Here is a 25,319-nt window from a genome sequence, read left to right as displayed (position 1 = left end):
CACACCACAGGCACATGTGACCGAAAGCTGACCCAACAGCCTAAAAGATCAGGAGATAAAAGCATGAAATTTTTCATTCTTTCCCTGTATCTCAACCATAACTTAAAACATAACCAGTGAGAGAACTGTACTTAAAGTTGATCAACACAGACTTCCAGAGGCCCTGAAAGCATATAATGTGAAACAATGCAAAAACAAAGTATTCACAAGAATTTGCCATCTACTAGAATTTCCAGATATACTATTTAGACTTATAGTTTTACAAAAACCCTTTGTTCTTTCCAAGAATAGAGTTCTACATAGCAGATACTACACAATAATTTTAATCTGAGTAGCAAAAGATTATTTTTCTGTGAACAAGTCTGGGACTCCAAAGAGCTGGGAGTGTGATAATGCAACTCAGTCAAATGTATGTGACCATCCACAACAGACAAGTACAAAAATGATGATGGTTATACTCTGTGACAGGGAAACCTGATAAAGGATCCAAGTAATGGACACGACAGAAGAAGTGAATGGAGGCAAAATACAAAGCCTGTGTGTTTAAGGAATCTCTAATGAAGGGAATGTTCCCCTGTGGCCCAGTATCAAGGTTTTCTGTGTAATGTATTACAGCATGTGTGTATCATGTGTTGAATGCATGTTGCATGTCTGAAAATACCCAGCCTCATTTCAGCGCCGAGGGAAAAGTGCATACCACCCTGCACTCCTTCACACTTCAGTCATGCTCTACAGCAAAAAACTGTGTAAAGCATTCAGAGTTCCTTCTCAAGGAGAAATATCAGTACTATCAGTGCATCCACAGCTACTCATTTCTTATTCCATGCTATTTTTTAAGGTAAATTTTTAAGGATGCAGATCAGTGCACAGTATCATTCACTGTAAGCTTTTAATTTTCTACCCAATTACCTACTTATACTAGCAGAAGAAATGTTTGAAATTTGAGTAGATAACAGTAAATAATAAGCAAGAGTTATTCGCTTCTGTTCAGTGTCTTGAAGTAAGAAACATATGTGAGTTCTTTTGTTCTGTCATTAAAACTAGCACTTGTTACAGGCTCCAAGGCTTCCAACCACAGTCTTTGGATCTGTGATAACATTCCACCACAATTTTAAATATTTCAGAAAGGGGTGGGGAACAAAAACCAAAGATGCGTTCAACTACATCTTCAGAACGCGTATGCAGGTATGAAAAATCTGTGACTTTCCCTGGAAGTTTTTATATGAATAAAAAAAAATCTCAAGTGTCACAGAATCTCTGAAAATACATTCTGTACTACTTCAGCAACGATAAAGTATTTTTTAAAAACATCTGCACTCTTATTTAATATGGTATGTTATTATGCCTTATACTACTAGATAAGCTGTGTTTAAATTCTAAGCTAAACAAATTCTATTTCCAGAGCAATCACAACTACCACTATGAAGACCGTATTTTCAAGAAGAGTTAAACATCACCAAGTTAGAAATATATTTTGTTCCTAGTGCATATAATTATTAACTATGGTGAGATAGTATACTGGGAGAGATTTACAAGAATAAACCCAGAAACCGTGAACTTCAACAATCCCTTTAATATAACAAACATATCAAACTTTCAAACATAAACTGGAACCAACTAACAAACTCAAAACAACTTTCTGAATACCAAAAAGGTTTTATGCAAAACAGTGCACATTTATTTGAGGTATCGTATCCATGAAAACAAAACAAAACAAACCAAACTATCTACATTTTAAAAGATTTTTTACTTAGCAAGGCAAAAGAAGTTAGGTGGTACACAAGGAGTAAACCAATGTAAACAGTGTAAAAATAAAAGACTGCTAATACCAGCCAACCCAAGACTGAAATATCCCAATAGATTGAAGAAAAATAAACCAAAGGCATGCAAAATATTGTTTGCTAAAATACACTCAAATCCATGTGGCTAAAGTGAAAGTCACAAGCTAGTGACGTGGATTTCTTTATTTTCCTTAGATTGATTGTCATTCAGTTTTCCACTGATAAAAAGCTTTCAGCCTTCTTCAGCCCACTGGGAACTGAATTTTTAAGACTCCAAACAGGTGCTGCAAAGGAGGTTTACGTAATTGTGTTTTTATAATCTAGTGTGATATACAACCTCACTCAAATGCCACAAGCAAATGGTGATCTGTTACCATTGTGGGAGGCAAAAGCTTGGAAAACAGTCAGGTTGCTCCGGGTGGAATTGAAAGATTTTTGAGTTTCTCCTGACGAGAACAGTGACAAACTCCATAGTAAATCCGGTAAGCCACTTAACATTTTATTTGCAATACAGAACATTTTGGCAACCAAGATGCATTAGAGGAATCTGAATCGTGACCTGCAATGCATGTGCTTTTCAGAAAAATTAAGTTTTGTTTCAGGTATGCATCAGGAACATCAATAGCACAAGACTTTTTCTCATTCAAACAACTGCAGCGATGCCGTCTGTCTCAGATGCACTTACAGGTCTTTCTTACCTTCTGCTTGATTTAAACTTTGCTGAAAAGAGACAGATCAAAAATAATTTAAGTTTGGCAAGATCAGAAACCGTTGACTCCAGACGCTGCATTTTGCCCCTCTGCAGTCACACCTGATTTGTTCACCATACACCTTTCTAAGTTGCAGTCCCATCAATACTACCCCACACCACACCTGAGCTTCTGCTGTCAGCAGTCAAGGCTGTGCAGCCTAGTTCTGCTCCCTTTGGTGTTGCAGCTGAGCTGTGCAGCAAACCCAGCAGAAAACATCTTCTGCTATCAACTGATTTATTCTTGGGAGCCAAATCTCCTGTGTGCTCAGTACCTCTGTTCTTTCCACTCAGAGGTAAACAGAAGATGGTGAGGATGTGTGTTTTAGACCACAAGTCTGTTAGAAATGCAGCAGGACTACTATGGCTCATTACACAGGGAAGCACAACAAGGACAGGCCATGCATGGTGGTCTTGAACACAGTGATCAGTTGAGCAATCTCTGTAGGAGTACAGGGTGAGGCTGGGAATGAGTAAGTGGTTTCACAGAGTAGAGGAAAGAAAGATTATAACCAGGTCAAAACTGCCTTTTTAAAATTTAATACAGGACTGAAAAACTCTTTTTGAAAAGCAAGTCACCATAATTTTAACAATAATTTATTTTCTCCCAGGACCACTACTTACAAAAAGGCTAACTTTCATTTTTACTGAATTTTGCTCGAGACAGATGCTAGGCATGGACCATACGAACACCTGTCCAACAACTTAAATTGGGAGTACAGACTCCCAGTTCTACCAGAAATAATTACTGTGTATTTTACGGGTATTACAGCCATGCACATAAGAAACTCGATCAAACAGCTAATTGAACTTTTGCTTAATATGTTTTTTAAATTATTTTGTACTTCAGTTTGAATTTTATAGTAGCCCGTTTTTAGCCTAGGCTGTTTGTTGCATTTTTTACCTTCATGTATCAACAGTATTGCAACATGTACAATCTGGGATTGCAAAAGCATGTTTTAAGAGCAAACAAAATAAAATTACTTTTATAAATTATGTATATACTCCCCCCACCACACACACAGACCCCCCCCCATAATTTTCTTACCATATTTCAGTTTCATCATCACATGCAAAACTATCTGAATCTTATTTCCCAAGTAACAATAAAACTGAAGCTAATAACAGCCTGAGCATTGTCAACCAAAGTGCAAAACAAAATTCTACTATTTTGAAGAAGTTTAAGGAATGCTGCCAATTGCAACTTTATGCTATACTAAAGATTTTGGTAAATTCTCTTGCACCAACAAAATACCAACAAACAGAATTTTGCTGGTACAATTTCAAAACACAGTTCTTGTATGGCGATCCAGAGCCACCTACCTGAAGCTGCTGAAATTCTTTCATCAGATGATCATATTCTTTTCTAAGGCCTTCAGACTGCTTTTTAACTGCAGCCACTTCAGTTTTTGCCTTATGGAAAGCTGTAAAATATTGGAATTGGTGTTTTAATAATGACTTGTATTCCTGCAGTTCCTCAGAGCCCTAGATGTGCATTAGGGCTCCACTGCAGTAGACAGTCCTTCCTCTAAAAAAGCTTAGAATTTAAGACACAGCATCACAGATGGACACAGATGGATGGAAGAGAAGTTGAGGACAGGGAGCGGAAAGAGAATGGCCAATGTTCAGAAAGATCAGCACGAGGAACAGGAAGGGCCTGTAAGAAAGGTAGGGGTGAGACCAATAAACTACTGAAAGAGGTGACTAGTTAGTGATGACTACAGTGTTCTGTCACACTGCAGGAGACAGTTTTAGAAAAACAAAACTCTGTAACTCCAAAACCAAAACTCTCAGACCTCTTAAAGAGGGAACTCAAACACTGGGCAAGATTTTCACACAGCAACCGAGACCATCGACAAAACATGGTAAGGAGGAAGATAATACATGATTATAGGAGCACAGACCTCACCTTTTTACCCTGTTCTGTATTTCACCATGCATGAGTTAATTGATTAGCGGCATCAGTTTATGGATGAAAAGGCAGAAATGGTGGTGGGATGACGGACAACTCTGAACAGTTTTTTAACATGTGAAAAAAAGTAATTATTACTCTACTCCATCTCAACACAAACTGACATCACATCTATGCTGCAGTACCAAACAGCCTAGGACTCCATAGGGGCTATTTTACAATGCAGGGTAAAACAGCGCCAAGTGTCATAAAGCCATTAGTCCTAAGCTGTTACATGAGGTCATTTAGACATTTTCATATTCCTCTGCTACAGGTATCTCAGGGATCATTATAGTTCTCTGATGTAGCATCACAGGCATAGTCTAAATTTTGATCTACTCATGTGAAAACAAAGAAATGTTGTTAATGATCTAATAAGGCTGCCTCACATGCCCACTTAAAAAACCCAAACAACCAAATCTAATGGTACAAATAAAAAAAGAACATTTGCAAATTTCCTTGTTCTAAAAGTGTGAGTCTATCCTTTGACTGTGAACTCCCTGAGAGAGACTCTTCTTTCTCAGAGACCTCCATGGCACTCAAGAATTACAGCACCTCTAAAAGCCTGTTCTCAAAAGATGAGGAGCTAGATGTGGTTTTTAAGCACTGAACTAACAAGCAGTCTGGTATGAAACAGATTTCTCTTTCGATGCTAGTTCTTGAAACATCAGGAAATGAGATTTGACCACTCTCCTACATGCAAAAAGGAGAACTCCCTCCCCCAGAATTTCTGCTATTTTTAAGTAATTAATTGGAATGCACAGATGAAAAGTAGCTCTAATTTCAGAACTCTGCAAGTGGTTTTCCTGTAACAGGACTTTTACCTACCTTGAAATTCTGATTTACTGGAGTTAATAACACATCCATCTATTGATTCCAACATGAGTAAAGATTCATCCCTTCTCTTTAAATACTTTCTTTCATTTCCATACTCTTCCACAGTTATCCTGCATCCTTTAAGTCACTCTTGATAGCATCAATACAAATTTTCTGAAGGTTCTGGTATTTGGAATAACTTGTATATTTCCATACATCTGACAAATCAGATGTATTGCATTTACTCTCTCTCTGATCTTGGTACTGTTTAAAATATTCAATAGCAAAATTTGGAAACAAGTAAAATAAAACTTGTGACAATTTGACAAACTCCCGAATTTTAAGTCGTAGACAAAAAACCATATATGTATGCTATTTCACTTCTCCAAGAATCTGCTACTTCGAAAGATAAATCCTGCTTTTGCTTGAACATTTTTATACATAGTGTAGTACAAATTAATAATACCTAATTTCTGAAGAAGTTGTAGCTCAGTGTTATTGATCTAATACTATTTAGTGATTTATAAGCAGTGGCACAGTACTTTAGTTGCAACTAAAAACTACTTTATCTTTAAAACATGAACAAAATATCTAGAAGTATCTACAAATCAAGAAAGCAAACAAGCTACTGCATTGTTTCAATGTTTTGACCAAAACAGATGTATGACAGAAATACCTCACCTAACCCTAGAAGAAGAAAAAGCAAAGAACAGATTGTCCTTTCCACCTGTGTTGGCTATGGACAAAAACCCCCAAAACATCAACAAACCACCAAATCCAGATTCATTTCTGTTGGGGCCACACAATTAAAAGAAGCATCACATCTTTGACAGTGTGAATTCCTCAGTGCACCAATTTCCCTGGATGCCTGCTGACACCAGTGTCCACACAGCAGTGCCCAACTCCTCTGCGGTTGCACGAGCACTGCAGTGCAGCTGAGTACATCAGGTACAGTTTGTCATATGGATCCTATCACTTGAACACAGATCCAGCAGGGAACAGGAGATCCTTTGTGTGCACAATACACTCAGTTATTATTTCTGGCTTCCATCTGGCCTGTTACTTTGCCTCACAGGAGCACAACAGCTGGACTGGCAGCAAGCAAGCCCCCACAGCTGACACCTCCCACCAAGTCAGTGCATGAGCGGGCAGGAGGTGAGGATGCTGCTTCTACTTTAAAGCACCCAATGAGAGGAATAATCACTAAGCTCCAAACCCAGAATCCAGCCTCAGTACTATGAGAGGTAGGCTATCCTTTTTCATCCCTTCTCCTTCCCTTCAAAGAAAAATCAACAAACTATTCCTAGGGCAGTGTTTCAATAGAAGACATTTATGGAAAACTTTATCCCTTTACACTTATGCGTGACTGAAGGTCTATAAATAATTGTAACATATATGGTCTGAGAAAAGTAGAGAACTTGTCCTTCTTTCACCACATTCTCTGAATCCTATTCCAGGAGAGACAGTTTACTTCAGATTGATCTGAATTCTAAGGATGGAGAATAAAACTGGTCTGAGGAGCTACATTACCACAGCCCAGTAGCTGTAGCATTTCTATCATCTTCTCATTCTAACAAGGATGGAGAACCTAACACTAAAACCAAAACCAAACAGCAACAAAAACAACCAATAATTCTTTGGGCATTTCCTTGCACAACTTCTAGTCCTGGTCTGACTAAATCACTTGACTTACAGTGCTTGCTACTAAGGAAACGATCTGGAACTTACATTAGCATTGCTCACAATACAAGCCTACAACCCAAATCATTTGGACTAGTTGAAGAGTAAAAAAGAGCCCTCTCTTAAAAGAGTTTTCAAGTTAAAAAAGAGCTATTCACATTTAAGAATTTAGGCACTGACGGCACAAGAGATTTGCCAACAAATACGCTGTAAGGCTGGGAACACAACTCCAGTCAAGCAATTCCATACTAATTCTGAATTCTCTTCTTAAGATATAATGGTCAGAATTTAGAATGAGAAGGCAGGGCCAAAAAATTTACAGATTTGCTTCAAGTACCTTTTGCAACCTCAAAAGAAATTTTGTTACAAAAGGGATGTTATAGCATCTTCAGATGGCATAAACAGCCTTGTATAATAAACGCTGTATAATAAGCATTGTATAATGCTTTCTGTATGCAGCCTTCCCTTCCAATCTGTAAATGTACCAACTCTTGCTGCACGTGACATCTGCAATGGCTCCCACCCTTGGTTATCATCTCACAGTTCTGTAAAAAGTAAGGTTAAGTAAGACAGACTTTGTTTCTCTACTTCCCTCTGCTATTGGCTAAATAATAAGACTGTGGCTAATCTTTCAACTTGCTTGTTTTTAAAAACTGGAGTGCATCAGTGAAGCTCAACACAGTTTTCACATATAGCCTACCCAGCAACACCAAGGCCAAACTGAACTCTCGCTTGCAGCAATAGTTTTATGAAATGTATTCCCAGTGTCTGTATTTTTAATAACTTTTTAAAATGTAATAATCTTCACATTTAAGTGAGAGCAGTACATCTGTACATGCACACTTTCTAAAAGAGCCAATAGTTAGAAGCTATTTCAAAACCAGCCCTCCACATGAATTGTTCCTTTCTTCCAGTCTCCTACAACACTATGCAACCATGAAAACCAAGAACACTCGTGACAGTCTGTACACAAAACAAACCTCTTTAAAGGATGCATGGAAATTCCATTAGAATTTCCTCCTGCCCCACTATATGACAACAATGTATAAGCAGAGTATTTTCAGGAAAAGTTGAACTGAAGTTCAAAAGCACATAAATGACTTTAATGAGCCAGTACATATTTCATGAAGCCCTGTTCCTGCCCCAAAAAAAAGGACTGATGTAAGGACATAAGGCTTGATGAAACTTCTCTCACCTCTAACCTCATGCCCAGTTGCAGATAACTTGTTTTGTTGTGTTTTTTTGAATAGTTTTCAAAACCATCAAAATGAAACAATATCATGGCATGTCTTCTTTCCCCACAAAATTCCTATTGGTCCTAGGCCAGTAGCCATACTGAGAACCTCTAATTATCTGAATCAATATTTTGTTAGAAATATGTCTAATGCGTAGGAGGAGAAACATTCTTAGATCAGTACTGAGTACTGTTACAAGTATGTACATTTATTTCTAGATATCAATGAGACATTTTCATAATATATAAGTGTATCAATAAAATACCATCTCAAAAAGTTTCTGAGCAGTCATGTTATTACATGTCTAGGTATGCTAAAAATGGATTTAGGCTCTAAAACTGCTAGCCCCACTGCTGGGTGCCTAAAAAGCCCTGACAACAATATGTGAGTCTGCAAGAAAGTAGTGAGGAACTAGCCCTCTTTGCTTCATTTCCAAAATAAAGCAAAAAAAGGAATCAAGGGGAATAGAAAAATCTAGTCTGAAAAGAAAATGAATTTGCTCAAAAACCTTGTAAATAATTTCCAACCTTTCCCCAGATTTTACTAATTTCACTGCTCAGTCTTGTATTTTGATTCTTCCTCCCCACCTGTTCAAAGCACAGGAGGTAGAAAAATGTCTTCTTAACTTAGGATTTCACTGTTAAGCAAGGGAAAAAAAAAGTAGTTTTGTGTTTTCTGTGAAAGGCAGAAAGCTGAAGAACTAGAGAGGAGTCTCCTGAAAGTCTGCAATCATCTGTCTACACTATAATTTTAATCAGAATTTCAGAAAAAGAAGACATACAGTATTTCCTCTGCCAGTTGTAAAAACAGTTATAAAAACTTTACAGGAAATTTGCATGACCTTTGAAGTCACAGCACATCTGATACTAAACTGTTTTCTTAAATGTGAAGACGGTGTACATTTAGGACTCCTGGTTGCCACTATACTGAGTTAACCTGCCTTTCAACTCACGGCCTACTCTAAAATAATATATCTCCATGCATCAGCAGCTTAATGAGTGTCCCAGACCAGAGCAATAGATAATTGAAACTGCTTTTGAAGAAAAAAAAATTTTTTTTCCTTGCAAGCAGCAAAAAAAAACCCCCTAAACACAAACCCCCAGCCAACCAAGAACAAAATCCGAATACTTTAGCTGAAAACAAACAAGAAGAAAACCTCCAAAATCAAAACCAGTCAAGTTTTTATTTTTATACTAGTTTTGCTTTGTTTCATTATTAGGTGACACCCTTCACACTCTTCACTCCCCCCCCCTGCAAATTTCATGGATTGGACTTCGTGGACACAAAGAAAAAGTTACTTTAGTCATATGAGCTCAGTAGCATGAAACAAATTGTTTAGAAGAGGCAAAACAAGCTTTCCAATCTCAACTTTCATTTTGTGTAATCCACTGCTCACAGTTACTGAACATGAAAGTCAACATTCACCTGCCCAGCTGCAGGAATTTCAAAAGAAAACAGTAAATTTGATCCACACTCTCTAACACTCCATAGAAAACTGTCTACAGATGTAGTTGTTCTTATTAAGTACTTCAAGCTTTCTGGCTATCAATTTGCTCAAAGTAACATATAAGAAAACTTACAAAGAGGTAAGACAGATATACCTCACCACCACCTAGCTGCCCATGGTAATTCCCATACCACCCATGGGGTTTTTGGCAACGAGGGGGGTGGCAACAGGAGAAGGGCTGTAAATATTTTCCTATTCACTCCTTAGAAAGACCCTTTTTCCCACTTGTGCCCTAACAAAAGGTTCAAGCATGCCTTAATTTATACATCTCTTGGATGGACAACATCCCATGGGGAGAATGAAGCTGAAGCAGCATGAGGTAAATCTATTTATTCCTTAGCCTTCTCTAGCATTCCTGACTGAAAAGCTTACATTATATTAGTGTTACATACCACAAGTTAGTTTAAATAAAACATATGCATTTAAATTTTCCACTGATCCTGTCACTTCAAAGACTGTTTTCCCCCCTTTCTTCAAGAAAACAGCAGGAGAGGGAAAACCCACCATCAAACATGCCTGAGAACATGAACTAATGAGATTCTCTATTTAAACATTCTTGTTGCTTCAAGGCCAGCTGAAAACAGCTGGTTTACATTTTTTATTTGAATTCCCAGTGGACAGTAAAAAAGGATTAATGAAATATTTGCTGTTATTCTTATAGTGTTGTAGCAGTGCCAGGCAATATGAAAGCGGGGCTATGTTTTGATGATAACATGCTATCTTGTAGCAAGAAAATTTGTATTTTTGTTAGTCTGAACATCTGATTAATGTTTACAAGATCACAAGCAGTGTTATCTTAAAAACACTGACTTCAGATGAGCAGGTGTTCACAGGCTCACACACCTTGAGAGATCCCAGTAAGACAGAACCAAACAGGTAAAATCTGCTTCTATCTCAATTTGGGCTGCCTATAAAGCAGTTTTGACAACCTAAACCTTAAACACGGAAGCTGCTAACAAAAGTATTATGTTACAAATTGCAAGATATGTTTCCTTGTAAACAAAAAAAATATTAAAAAAGCTAACATCTTAATACCTCAACTGCAGAACATATATAAATTTAGAATACTAGTCAAGGACTTTTCTGCTGACGGAAACCCTGTGTTAGTAAAAAACCTCAACCACAGTACTTCCCCATTTTATACAGGGAGAGTGGCTGCTATGTATGACATGAAAGATCAAACCAATGCTACAAGCAACCTGCAAATGATTCCATATCCTGGCCGTGTCACTGACAAAGACAAGTCAACACCACTTAAATATATCAGTCCAATTTGTTAATAATTACAACTTACCTAGGGTGTTCCGATTACACCTTACATATTTTCATAATGAACACATTTACTAAAATATTGGGATGGCAATGGCATGTTTTGTCAGTTCCTAGTCAAATGTAAAGAAACCACATACCAAGTGTTCTGGAAACAGATGAAGTTAGTTCATGCTATAGCTAGAATATTTTTTTGACTTTCAGTGTTGAAATATATTTTTCCTATTTGCAAAGAAGTCCTAACTAATACTTACCATCTGATGTCTTCTGTAGCTCTGCTTTCAAATGTTCAACTTCCTCCTTCAACTTTTCCTTGGTTGCATCTGTTGACTCTTTCTTTTTACCATGTCCTTTTCCACTCAAGGCCTATTAAAAACCACAGTTGCTACAATTAGTTTTATTTTCATTAGTCTGATATTAATGCAAAATATCCAGGGAATGTCAGCCCTGAGCTTGCAAAGCATTAGGTTTTATCAAATGTCAACTTGATACAGGCAGATAGTTATTCTAGAAAAAAATCCTCCCAAATTAAAAAAAAAAAAGGAAATAAACAAGCTCAGTGTTTTAGGTAATGGCATACTTGTAACAGAAGGGCATTATCTCCTTTGTAAGAGTACTTTGCATGTCTCATCAAGTGTACAACTTTCACTTCGGTTATAAATGGATTTTTCAGAAGACACACACTGGGACTGTCAGTGACAGAATGCTGCCATGCTTATGTGCAACTGGTTCTAACAATTTCTTCCAATTCTCTCCTTGTAGGTTTGCAGCTACTTCAATCTTCAGAACAGTTCCAATATTCAGATTCTACTTCCAGTGAAATTCAAGACAAAAACTAGGAAAGAATTCAGGAAGAGCCCTGTAAACACTTGACACAAGAGCAATATATTCCCTGTACTCCAAAAATGTTGGCACTACTATACTTACGCATGCTCTTAACGTGTAAGATTAGATCCCATAACAAGACCCTTTTTTCATAAAGCTTCTACTATCTAACCACACATCATCTCTGTAATAGCAAAAGAAGTGGTAAATGTTTAACGGGATGAAGTAAAACAACTGAGACAAACAGCCGTTAGGTGAACTAGCAGTATCAGAGCTTACCAGGCACAGGCAGGAGCAAAGGGGAAAGATTACTTTAGGAAGAAGAAAAAGAACTGTTATAAAGAGTGGTAAACAATCCAAGGAAAAGAGCTGAAAAAATTTTTCCATAAGCTATTTAATCAAAGAGCGAGATGATATTTAACTGCTCATAACGAAACCATAGCCAATTGTCTTCTTTGCTTTGTGCTCACCTCTATTAATATGCAAATAGCTATTTCTGTAAACTTTTATCTTAAGTCCTGTGCTCCATGGAACCTCTGAACAGGTGACAGTGCAGACCTTGTACACCAGAGTAAACTCACAGTATTTATACTTGCAGCCAGTGCCTTACGTGCAATTGCTCTCACTTCTCTCTGATGGTGAAATGAAGCACACTTGTAAATAAACACAAATGCAGGGGCCAAGCCACAGAGAAGCCTAAGCCATGGGATGCCTACGAAGTTAAAATATTCCAGTCCTGAACACTTCCCATGTCCATCACAAAGGAGATCCAGCCACAGCATGTTGCCTGTACCTGTGGCTACCCGTGTTTTTAAAAACCATGCAATCAAATGCACAAATAAAAACAGACAAGAGTACAGTTTCCAATTTCTGGCTATCACTTGCAAGTGGCTAAGAGAATGTGTTGCTAAGAGAATGTGAAAGCAGAACAAAAAAGAGGACTTTTGGCAAAATCCCAACAGGACAGAAAAGAAAAAAAAAACCGTACCCATAGGCAGTAAAGAGACAAATTCCATGGCTGAGGGAAGGAATTTGAATCATTTTGACAAAATACCAAATCCCAAAATTTTGGAATCATTTTATACTTGGGAAACACCTAACACAGACTAGTGATCCTTGTTTTACAACACCTCTCAAACAACTGGATTTTTTGTATCCTGTCTTTTGTCTAGAGTCTTCTACGAAGATTTATTACAAAAAAATTACAGTGTCAGTAACCATAGACACTGCTTTAGACAAACTGGAAGGAAACCTGTACACACCTGCAGGGAATTTTGTTTTGACAATGTGCCGGACTCTAAAAGTCTTCATATGTCTAGATGTCTGAACTCTAGCTTATGGTTCAGTCTCTTCAAACAGAAGTCAAACTAATCAGTTACAAGAAAAGATTTCATACATTTATCTTAATCATCTTTGATGACTTTCCTTCCTGAATACAATTATGTATTGAACCACAGCTTAACCATTCTTTGCATAAAAATAACATCGCTTTTGTCCATTGATCTTTTATTAATAAATTTTTGGTAGTAGTCTCATTAATACTACAACAGTGTCCTACTAAGCAGGGGAAGTATTCTGAAGTTGGCTGACCCACCATAAAAAGATACAAGAATATGAAATACATTAAATACAAAAGAATATTTTTCAAATTAGAAAATACATTTCAAGACTGGAGAAAATCCTATTAAGAAGAAACAGTCAGCATGAAAACAGTTATTTAGTAGGCTTTTTCATCCTGGACTGCTACAGCCTTGACCTAAACAGGCAATCGTTTGGGATAAAAGGAATAAAATTAGTGGCTCTCTCTACTTTGTTATGACTAAATTCAAAGAGATACATTAAGGATCTATTACTACTTTGATGAAGTTCGTACTGGAAAGACAGGACCTCATTTACTTGGTTTACTTCAGTTTCCTTTGTTAAAAAAATGCTACTATAGTTTGTTTTCAGTATTCTAAATTACATACTGTAAAAATAGTTTTCTTCCTTTTTCAACCAGAAGGAAAAAAATGGACAAGCATTCCGTAGCAAACCATCCCCAGAGTACATCGTACTAACTACCTGCTGCATAAGAAAGTTACTAATGAAGCTCAAAGGTACCTCCTGCAGCCTTTCGTTCTCCGCCATGTATTTTTTGGCTGCTTCAGTAGCATCATTTACTTGTGTCTCCAGAGCTGCATGAGATGCCATCTCTTTTGCCAACTGAGTAAGAAGGGTAACAGTACGTCTCAATACACTGGTGAAGAAAAACAGTGAACAGAACTGTAATTTACAGCATAAATAATAAAAAAACCCAAACCACAAGCAAAAACCAAAACAACAAAAATCAAACCAAACAAAAATATCCAACAAACCAAAACAAGCCCTTTTCTCTCTCTGCATTAGATGTAAAAATAAAACCAGAAGAGGGCTGTTTAAGCACCTTAAGGGAAACATTCAGGCTCATCGATGACAAGTAACAGTAACAGGAGAGACTGAAAATATTTTCATCCATTGACATTCTGATTTTCACTTGACGCAGAACCTCCCACAGCCATTAAGGGGTCAGAGACGTGATTGCTTAAAGGCTGTTTAAATACTGTTAAATGACCCAGTATTTTTAACAGGATTGATCTCCAAATGCAAGAGCCAAACAACAAGTTATGGTAATGAGTACAGTGAAAAAAAAACCCCTCACAATTTCATAAACAGCCTTGCAAGAATAAAAGTAGCAATGTGAGCATATTAATCTTCAAAGTACTGTCAATACAGCTAAATCAGAACATGTGCAGATGTCAACACTCATACGGAACCTCAATTCTAAGTTTTGCAAATACCTCCCATGATTTGATCTAGTGATTGCTTCTTTGCATCACTACTTTCATTATTCATCTTGAAGTCTTTCAAATGTTGCTGAATCAAGGTAACATAACACTGAGTTAAATTAATGCCTATAATGTAACTATGCAGCTGCTCTTCAAAGAAATTTGAAAATCTAAGTAATTGGCTTTTTCATAACTGGAAGAGTATTAATAGACCTTTTCAAGTTAAGCCTCCCTCCACCCCCTCGCTTTTTCATTGAAAGCTCCTTACTATTTCAGAGGTTAATAAAGAAGTTAAGGTCTCCATGTCACTACTTTTCCAAAGGTTAGCAAGTTTTGCTATTAACTTACAGATGCAGGAATCAATAAAACATCACAACTAAAAGTTAATCACAGAATCATGTAGGTCGAAGGAGGCTTCCATCCCATGCAAAGTAGGCCAGGTTGAGCAGATTGCTCAGAGGCTTGTCCAGTTGAGCACCTACCATCTTCAGAGATGGGAGTTTCCACCATCCTTCAGGGTCCTTGTTCTAGTGTTTAACCACTCTTGACAGTAGCAGTACTTTTCTACCACAAGTCAGAACATCTCAGATTCCTGTTAACTCTTGTCATTCCTTTTTGGATCCACTGAGATGAACTGGATCCATCTTTTCTGCTACTAGACAGACATACAAACCAATGGGATTTTCCCTTCAAAGTCTCTTCTCTTCTGTCTGAAAGCCATGTTCCATCATCATCTCCTCAGAGGTCACATATTTCAGCCTCCAACTTTCTCTGTACCCCACTGCAGTACTCCAGTATTTTGGGGAATTAAAACTGGACACAGTCCTGCAGCTGCAGCACCACATGTGTCAGACAGAGGAGAATAACCATTTTCCTTGACCTGCTGACGACATCCTTGCTATCACAGCTCAATACACGACTGGCTGTCCACCAGGATCCTCAGGTTTTTTCCTACAAAACTGTTTCCTGCTCACCCACGCAGCCAGTCCCCAGCCTGGATGTTGTATATGATTATCCTGTAAAATGTAAGACTTCGCATTTGTCTTTGTTGAACTTCATGAGATTTCTGTCAGTACATTTCTTCAACCTTTCTGGCTCCCTCTGAAAAACAGCACTGCTCTCCAAGATGTCAACCACTCTGATTTGGCACTGTGAGGAGCTTGCTGAGAGCACACTCAATCCTATCATCCATGTTGTTAATAAGGACATTAAACAATACCGAGACCAGTACCAATCCCTGAGGGGCACCAGCTAAAATTTACATCATTATTATCCTTTGAGCCCAAAGGTCCAGGGAATTTTCCACCTGCTTTTTTCTCCATTTCTCCAGCCTATGACCCTCCATGGTCAGACTCTCAGGATACTAAAAGGCACTATGTCAAAGGCCTTGCAAAACGGATATACTGGTCAGGCATCACCTTCCCTAAGTAAGTCAGTGATGGCTGTTCCAAGTCATCGTGTCCTTCATGTCCCTGAAGATGTCTTTGAGCAAGATTTGCTTCATAACCTTTCCAGGGAGGCCAGTCTTAAGTTTCCTACATCCTGTTTTTTATCCTTCTTCTTGCCTTTTTGCAGTCACCGGGATTCTCCCCAGAATTGTGATCTTTCAAACTAAGCCTTGCAATGACATTGGCCAACTCCCTCTGCCATCCCAGGATGCCACAGACTTTTGTATGCCCAACTGGCCTAAGTACTCCCTAGCTGCATCTTCCACTACTGGGAGTGATGCTACACTCCTGCCGACTCTCCTAGAAGGCCCCAGTGAGCAGTAGGCTCATGTTTCCTTGAGATTCTCTTTTGTTTTCAGCCCTTCTTATCCCCCTCTGGTACAGCATGGGCTGACAGAGGACCAGGGCAAACTAGCAGATGGGTGTCTCTGTCCTACCCAGAGGACAGTCTTTCGGGTCTATGACACTCCTCTTTTCTGTGCAGTTTGCAGATAAGAGCTCAGCTGGCCCAAATACCTCCACTGATACATGATTTTCCTCATCTGTACCCCACAACTGCTGTTGTCTTGCCAGAAGTGACAAGCTCCCAGCCTCCTCCATTTCATGAATCTCCATTTACCAGTCTTGTGGAATTCTCCTATTGGCTGATGTGCTAAAATGAACCAAAACTGACACAAAGAATGAACTAGGGGCATCCAATTACCCATTCACACTAGATGGGGTCTCACGTTGGTTGGGTGATGGTACAGCAGTGCAGGATAAGGAAACCCAAGGAACACCTTTCCTCCACTTCTCCGACAGACATTATGCCTGTTTCATGGATAAACAAAACAGCTCTAGTAAGAAAAGTCCTTTGATCTAGCCCCTACTGGAAGAATGCTTATTTCTCCTAAATCTTGGTGAAAGGCCAGCACCTCAAAAAAACCTCAAGCAAACCTCTTCAAGAGCAGAGCTTTTATACAAAATAAAATCTACTGGGGCCACTTTACAAGTGTTCTTCCTTGGAAGCTGAATGTAAGTAGGACCCTGAGAGACCACCTTCCAATTCTTGTGTATGACACAATTCAGCTATTCCTCTTGGAGCAGAGTTTAAAAACGTATTTGTGCATATTTACTTAACCTTTCTGTAGGAGGACAAAGAACTTGATGCATTCCTATCACTACTGAGCAAGGCTACAGCCACATTGTTTTTTCCAAGGTTTTTCTGCTCAAGCCTCGTATTCATTTTTCCTTGACACTTCTTTATGCTCCATGCTCTGCTAAAATGGCCACGCATCACTCTAAGGGGAAGAAGTTTGTCATAAGTCTGTCACATTCTTGTTTTGTGCTCCTCTTGAGTATTGAGGCAATGTCAAGCAGCTCACTGAAGGAACTCCTAAGAGGACCAACACTTCTTGTCCAGTCACCACAGAAACGCACAAATAGGAAATCATCAGACCAACATGTCTGTTTCCATTTGTTCACATTATCAGTGTCCAGTGACTTCATGTGCTCTCTGCCCAACTGATACGATCTGCAGGTTGTTGTGGCTACTGATTCACAGGTAGTCTTGGCTGCTACAGGTGGGCAGTACAGAACTGCCCTTTCCTTTACCCTGTTTTGTGAGCTGTACTTAAGCATCCTGAAAAGAATACCAGACCTAAGATCATAACACCATAGTAGGCAAGTTGCCACAAAGTGTTTGATCTGCAATGCATTTGAAACTTTCCTTAAAACCCAGAATATTATCCTACAGTTCTTAACTTCATGCTTGAGCTGAAGTGGCTCAGGTCAGGCTCAAGTTTTGCTTCTGTCATAGGTTAGCAAGCATAGTCCCGGAAGGGACGTCCTTGCTAAGGGGTGCTTACAGTTTCCTCTGGGAACTGATAGAACCTATCAGCTGGCCAGTTTGGATATGGACAATTCTCTAAGCCACTTAAAGTTGTTGTGAAGCTATGATATATCAGAGTATCCTGTTGTAATTTCATGAAGATATGGGGGGTGGAGTGTTCAACTCGTGAGCAAAAGCACCTGCGCTGAGATAGGCAGATGCTGACGCAGCTGTAATTTCATGAGAAGTTTGGACAGGGAGAGATGAACCAGATGAGGACTTTTGCTCCAAATGGGAAAGGAGAAAACCTCAGTCCCTAGAGATGAACCAGATGAGGACTTTTGCTCCAAACGGGAGAGGAGAAAACCTCAGTCCCTAGAGATGCTCCCAGAGATAGTCCTAACGATGAAGATGATGAAGACCCTTTGCTCCCAGGGAAGGAGAAGGGCCTCTGTTTTTGTTTCTGAACGGCTCAACCTTAAAATTGTACCCCAAAAAACTTCAAGAGTGGACCCTCGAAAGCAGTTGCGGGAAAAGCTGCAAGTCGGGGGAAAGGACTCACACGCAGGCAGAGAGACTCCTCTTCCTAAATGGACTGAACAATATTTGGAAGTGGGCGGCTGTCTCGTTGTGATAATGTTTTCATAGCATGAGCAAGAAGAGACTTCTCTTTCTAAATGGACTGAACAAGGTTATTATGGAAGTGGTAAACAGACTGAACATCTTAAGGGTTGTTTTTGAACATTGTCAGTGGGAGAAGGGAGGAAGGTGGGGGGAGGAGGAGAGTTCTGAAGGTGGTATAATTTTTTTTTTCTTCTTTTAGGTCTGTTAATAAACTTCTTTATATTCTTTCAAGTTTGGTGCCTGTTTTGCATTTCTCCTAATTCTTATCTCACAGCAGATAAACAGTAATGAGGCTCAGGTCAGACTCAAGTTTTGCTTCTTAACACAGCAGGGTGCAATGACACCAGTTTGCCAGATATTAATATTATTTTAACAGTACTTTAGTTTTGAGGGGTTTTTTATTCCAGTTTTCCATGTGCAAAACAAAGGGTGTAAGTTTAAGGAAGGAAATGAGTATTCCCCAAAGAAACTTCTGCAAAATACATGTTTTCTCCAGCATTCAAAATGTTTCTCTCCATGTGTTGCTCACATATCCTTCTAATTTTCAAACATTTGTAAGGTATTATTTTCCCTGATCTTACTTACCTTGTAGCCAACCTGGTCATAATTAATTCTTTAACCTCCTGAAATTGTCCTTCTGATCTTTACAATTACTTTCTACAACAGTTCCTGTAACAAACATACTATGTAAACATTAGAAAAATGTTATACTTACAGCCAAAGAAATAAGGAAAAACCTGAGAGATACAGGTTTCTTTGCGATCGAAAGAGTTTCATCTGAATATGATCAAAGGCACTGCTGTTGACATTTGCAGCCTTTTCATTCACATGAACAGATGAGTATTTCCTGATTTCTCTAACAGCATCTGCAAACGAAGACAGTCTGTTCTTATTCACATCTGCAGGTGTGCATGTATGCTAAACTAGACACAGTACTAGAAATAGGTATTTGGACTTTCTACTCAGCAAACAGTAATAGGACCAATAGTGACTTCAATTATGTTATCCATACATTTTAAAGATTGGTCTTGATAAATCATGAAGTGCACTAGCACATTCCCAGAAATATGACAAACCATTGCCCAAAATATGCTTGAACAGGTATTTCAAATGCTTGTGCCCAGCCACAGATGTTACCAAAGACCCTACAGTGTCAAAATGTCACTGCTGACAACCGAGCTAAAATTTCCCAGCAGACAGTAAGAAAAGAGAAAGAGAAGCAAAAAGAAGTAGTATTTCCTCAAGTATCTGCTTCACACAGGGTTTAAGATATGCATGTGTTTTAGTAATGACAGAAGTGTCTACTTTGTGCTTCAATCATAGAGGGAGAAAATTATTTCTTTAGCATCCATCAAAATAGGAAGACTGTAGTAACACAGCAGTAGTAACATCAGTAGGAACTACTAACTGTAACAACATCATAAAAAGAATGGAGGAGGAAAGCTACAACTCAGCTTTCTTTCATTTGCCTTTCATACATCTTTCAGCTTCCTTTCATCCATGACATACTCCTGATAGTTCTGGAAAAGGGCCAGTACACTGCAAACACCTTTCAAAGGACAAAATAAATAATTGGGACTTACATCCACATAAACCCCAAACCTAACCCAGTTAAGAGTTCATATTACAATCTTTAAACATAAGGTCATCAGACATTCCTACAACCAACACAGCACCTTAAATCTCTTCCTGCACATCAACAAATATACACATTTCATGACATGGCCTCAGTTCTTGCAGAGTATTTTGGCCAGATGTTATTAAATTGCTGCTGCATTTGTCTAAGCAGGCTAAATCAACTACAAAGAAAAGCATATAAAAAGTGAATATAATCACTTATGACGGTCTCCTTTATATGTCTGAGTTATTTAGGTGGTATAAAACCCCTGAAGTGAAGCTTCAAACAATGCATTGAAGACTATGAGCAAACAAATGCATGTCCCTGCACTATAGGAAGACTCTAGGCCTGCAGTAACCTATCACTTCACCCTATGGGGCAGGTATCTCATCACTGCTTCCCTTCAGCCCAATTCTATCTTTCCACAAAACCAATGACCATCACCAACTTAAAAGCAAACTCTGGTCAAAGTTTTCAACAGCAGTTCAAGAGAGTAAATTAAATAAATTAGTTCCCAATCTCAAGCCATTTACTGAAGATCTACTTTTAAGGATAATACTAAACATAATCTTAAAAAATAATTTTAGAAGTTTATTGCATTTCTGGTACTTTAAATATTAAGAATATAGTACTGTAGCCTGGTCTGACATTGCTATATATATAAGTGCATCTGCATGTTTCCCTCAGTAGAAAATAAAACCATGGATTTTTTCTTTCTATTTCAAGTAGCTTGGAGTTAAGTAGCATGTATATTCTAAGGCACTGGAAACACTTATCCATGAAGAACTATCTAATATCCCTGAAACACACGAGAACTACTTTCATCACTGAAATACAGGAGATGCTTACCACACAAAGCAGTCAGGGCAGACATTAAATGACATCAGTCAGGCATATGGTAACCATTAAAGCTTTACTCTTAGTTCACAGACCTGAGGATCTGCTCATAACAAATGTAGCCAGCAGATGTTTTGTATCTGTACTGAGCAAAAGTATTCAGTCAGCCCAGTGCTTTGATATATTCTGGTCTTCTGTTTCAACAGCAACCAAAAGAAAAGAGTGCCATCTACTGCATGAGGTGCACCTCAGCCAAATTCTGCTGTCAAACAAGTTCATTTACCTGTATGAGAAAGGGAAACCAAGCAGCAGCCTAGACTAAGCTCCATTTTTCCTTCTCATTCAGTCAGTATATTACAATTGCATTTGGATTCCCAATGTGGATGCAGTATTAGCCCTCTCCTCTTTCATTCTATGGTATAACTTTTCAATAAATCAGCTGACTTACACTAAGCTTAAATCCCTTCCATTAATTTACTGATATAAACTCAATGTACCAGGTTTCTTTTACCCATTTGTTAAGAAATTATCTAACACTTACCAAGAAACAAGATGATCAACAGAACTATTATTGTAAGGAACATCTTGTTCCAAAATACTGCCATTTTGCTCCATAGAGGAAACATAAAAATCTTCTGCCATCTGTAAAATAGAACTGTGTTATTCAAAAATAATTAAGCACTAAAAGAAGAGCATTACAACCTCACAGAAGAGAGCCTTGTTATTGATAAGAGACTTGTATAAGGTCTCTAAACAGTTCCTCTAACTGCAATATAATTTAGGTATATATTAACTTTTCAGGTACAGAAATCCAACTTGTCTTTTTTTGTTGTTGATACAGGCAAAACCAGTTGGTTCATCTTACAAATGTCTTGCACAATAGCAGGGACTCTGCAGATGTGTCTGATTTTAGCTTATACTTTGGCTAGCAATACGTTGTATTCAGTCCTGACTATAACAAGGGATGGGGTAAAGACTGTAAAACCCATTCCATTATTTTTATTTTTATCCACTAATACCTCTTGTTGCCAAATAAAATTAAAAGCTTCCAGAAATTCTCTACCATCCTTCTTCAGAAGGCTTATCTTTTATGCTGATGGGTCTGCATAATTCTGAAGTACAAGGACTGTTACTACATTCTAACTTGTAACGACAACAAAAAAGACAAATCTTGTGTTCATATTTTGTTAAGGGTTAAAACTTCTTTCCCAAGCATAAATTTGCTGGCTACAGAAGCGAGTTCTGGTGAGGCCAATGCTGATGCAGGCTTTTTATTTTTAAATGATTAGTTGTCTATTTGATATTGCTGCATGGAGGGCGTGGCAGAATCACACCTGCAGCACAAAGAACATCTAATGCGCTCAAATGAATTGAAACAAGTTACAACAGAGCACCTATTTGTTCTTTGCTGCAGGTTAGAATCAGTGCTACTGCACAAATGAAATAATACCTAGTCATGCCATAGGGACATAACACAGACATGCTACTCACCATCTTATTATATGAGGTAAAATTTCCTACTTTTGTTATGACTATTTACACTTCCTAGAGACTGTTAAGATTTGCCCTCTCACAGCAGTTTCCAACCTACTACGAATTTAATTTAAATCAGACTGCAGCATGATCTCCTGTGGTCCTTTACGGTTCTCCACCAGAAAGAATTAAAATGTTTTAGCGTTGTGCATTTAAGTCTTTTAGTATAATCTCAATTCTTTACAGCAGACAGCCACAGTATGTATCAAACAAAAAGCTTACTTCAAGCTACGACTCAAACAAAGCCAACTCGCTAACTCTTTAAACGTGCAATTTTCCAAGCTCCATACTGACCTCCACTTAAGAGGTGATTCTTTGAAGTATGACCTTAGATAAACTACACTGCCAAGTTATAATCAGGCTAAAAATATGGATCTCTTTACTGGAAAATCTTCCTGTGTTTTATTTTCACATTTATTTTTCCTCAGCAAGTATAGACATTCACATTTACTAAAACTCTACATCCTTTTGGTGCCAGAAGTCATATAAATATAATCCTTCCAAACTATAATACTAGCCACCATTTTAGATGTACTACACCTAGTAGAACAGATCTCTTCGTGTACTTGCAGTTTTATACTGTCAATTTACTTGTCCCCCAGGAACTTACAAACTTGTTAGCAAATCTGAAAAACATTATTTAAAAAAATGTGCAGACACAAGAGAGACAACGAATCAGTTTACTGAGTAAATCAAAACTTCCAAGAACAGCAGTTTCACACCTGTCAGTAACCACGCATGCCTTACTGCTGACAAAACTAGCTCCCAGGCCACCAAGATGTGTCAGGCAGAGTTGCTGCCCTCTGGTACTGTCACAGCAGCTAAATCTAATTTTTAACCCCACAAGATTCCTGCAAGTTTTGTTAAGAAGATAATTGCATATATCACATAAGGGACAAAGCGATTTCACTCTTTTAGAAACCAGTGTTCAGAGGAATAGCTGAATGCTCCAAACAAAGCACACAAATCTATCCTTTCTATATAATTAAAAACACTGTGTTTAATGTTTGAAAAAATTTTGGCACAGCTGCACATTACGAATTTGCTTTTCAGCCACTAACACTGGACTCTGTTTGCATTGTAAGTGAAACATATTTCAATACTCCCAAAGTATTCTGCTTGTGACATCAGCCTGAAGAAATTCTTGCAACTAGTTTCCTCACATAAGCCATTAATAACCTGATGCTTATGACTCCCATAATACTCCTCTCCTCTTACATAGTTGCACTTTTGCTTAGAAAACAGTAAGAAATACAACAACTCAACAGTCTATGTAAAAATGCTGAACTTGCAAGCCAACTTGTAAAAAACCAGAAGCTGAATTAGATTTTAGAACAGTTTCAACTTCTCAAGCTGAGGAAACATGCCTAATCATTGGTACCAGGTGTGGAGGAGCCAGTCATTTTCAAGACTCCTCCACAGGTTTAAGTAATTAAATCCAAACTTTCCACAACAACTCTTGTTCCTTAAGAGGACAGTAAAAGCTACATCATTCTAAATATATCTAAAGATGCAGGAAACAAACAGAAGACACAAAGAAACAAACAGTTTTCACAGAAGACTGCTGAAACAGCAGCATTTAAAAACAAAAAAAAAAGCTTTAAAGTTTCTTCCTGCTTGTTGTTTTGGGGGGTTGTGGGATTTTTGTGGGTTTGGTTCTTAAGACTTCCTGATATTCTGAAAAGAAATCATAAGTCTACTTCTCTTGCCTCCTGCAGAGAAACTAGCTTTATTTCCTGTAGAGAAATAATATCACCAAATTTGAAGAGCTACTTACAGGAAACAAGATAATGCTGTAAGTCAAGCCTTTGCATACAGTAAAGATAATAAATGCATTTTTTTCCTTTCCCTTATTATGTGCATTTATTTTACAAGAATTTACTATTTTCTTAATGTCTGTGTTGTGTTCCAGAAGTAGTACTATTTTCTTAATCTATATATAAGTTTACAAAGGCCCTTATTCCAGTAGTCCCAAACCTTCTGCTTCAAACTCAGGTTCAGTTTTTTTAAACAAGTGATCAAAAATTTCTTGCGGGCCTTACACACAGTTTGCAGCCTGCATTGTATATCTGACGTCTCATCTGTTCAGCACCCACAATGCCTAGTGTACACCAAAACACAGAGTTGCATCTCACAAATGTGACAAACAACTGCCGAAAAAACCTGCATTCTCCTCTCATTTATTACTGCCAGATGCCTTCCTGTACGCTGCCTACTCCAAAACTCTGGGAAAAGCCGTCCCACCTGCTGAAGCGAAGCAGGGGGCTGCTCTGGGCACGCCGAGACCGCTGCTCTCGGATGAATCAGCACTGCGTAGAAAACACAAAGCTCCTTAAAGAGACTTGCGATTCTTGCAGCTCCTGATACTCAAGTCCCAAACAGCAGTCCTTCGGCTATGTTCACAACTAGTTTAGGATGCAGCAAAGCTCCGTGTTTATGAAAACAGAGACGTAAAATAAGCCCACACTGGTGAGAAGAGCGAGCTGTGTTGCTCAGCACGCCGAAGTCCTCCTACCTCAACGGGGAAATGAATGGCAGGCAATTGCGATTCTTGCAGCTCCTGATACTCAAGTCCCAAACAGCAGTCCTTCGGCTATGTTCACAACTAGTTTAGGATGCAGCAAAGCTCCGTGTTTATGAAAACAGAGACGTAAAATAAGCCCACACTGGTGAGAAGAGCGAGCTGTGTTGCTCAGCACGCCGAAGTCCTCCTACCTCAACGGGGAAATGAATGGCAGGCAAAGCACGAGAATTACTCCGATTTCACCATACAGGATGGTAGCCACTGCCGTCCACTGGAAAGTCATGCTCCCGGCGGCCCGCGGAGGAAGGG

At 38.4% G+C, this 25,319-nt stretch overlaps 1 protein-coding gene across 1 annotated transcript in view; it reads right to left on the bottom strand.

Moving 5' to 3' along the window:
- Nucleotides 1-1,553: 1,553 nt before the first annotated feature.
- BCAP29 (B-cell receptor associated protein 29) overlaps nucleotides 1,554-25,319 on the bottom strand; it is a 24,261-nt gene continuing 495 nt past the window's right edge. The window contains exons 2-8 of the mRNA XM_008642527.2: nucleotides 25,202-25,304; nucleotides 21,495-21,595; nucleotides 19,214-19,364; nucleotides 13,913-14,048; nucleotides 11,242-11,353; nucleotides 3,853-3,953; nucleotides 1,554-2,501 (exon numbers count right to left, since the gene is read on the bottom strand). Coding sequence (XP_008640749.1) covers nucleotides 2,463-2,501; nucleotides 3,853-3,953; nucleotides 11,242-11,353; nucleotides 13,913-14,048; nucleotides 19,214-19,364; nucleotides 21,495-21,595; nucleotides 25,202-25,293 — 732 coding nt within the window. The 5' untranslated portion in view covers nucleotides 25,294-25,304 and the 3' untranslated portion in view covers nucleotides 1,554-2,462. The remainder of the gene's footprint in view (nucleotides 2,502-3,852; nucleotides 3,954-11,241; nucleotides 11,354-13,912; nucleotides 14,049-19,213; nucleotides 19,365-21,494; nucleotides 21,596-25,201; nucleotides 25,305-25,319) is intronic.

The sequence above is a fragment of the Corvus brachyrhynchos genome, unplaced genomic scaffold (genome assembly GCF_000691975.1).
Source record: "Corvus brachyrhynchos isolate BGI_N302 unplaced genomic scaffold, ASM69197v1 scaffold239, whole genome shotgun sequence".
Classification (NCBI taxonomy): Eukaryota; Metazoa; Chordata; class Aves; order Passeriformes; family Corvidae; genus Corvus; species Corvus brachyrhynchos.
Note: the sequence above shows the minus strand (reverse complement) of the source record. Positions and strands in the feature narration are given on the sequence as shown.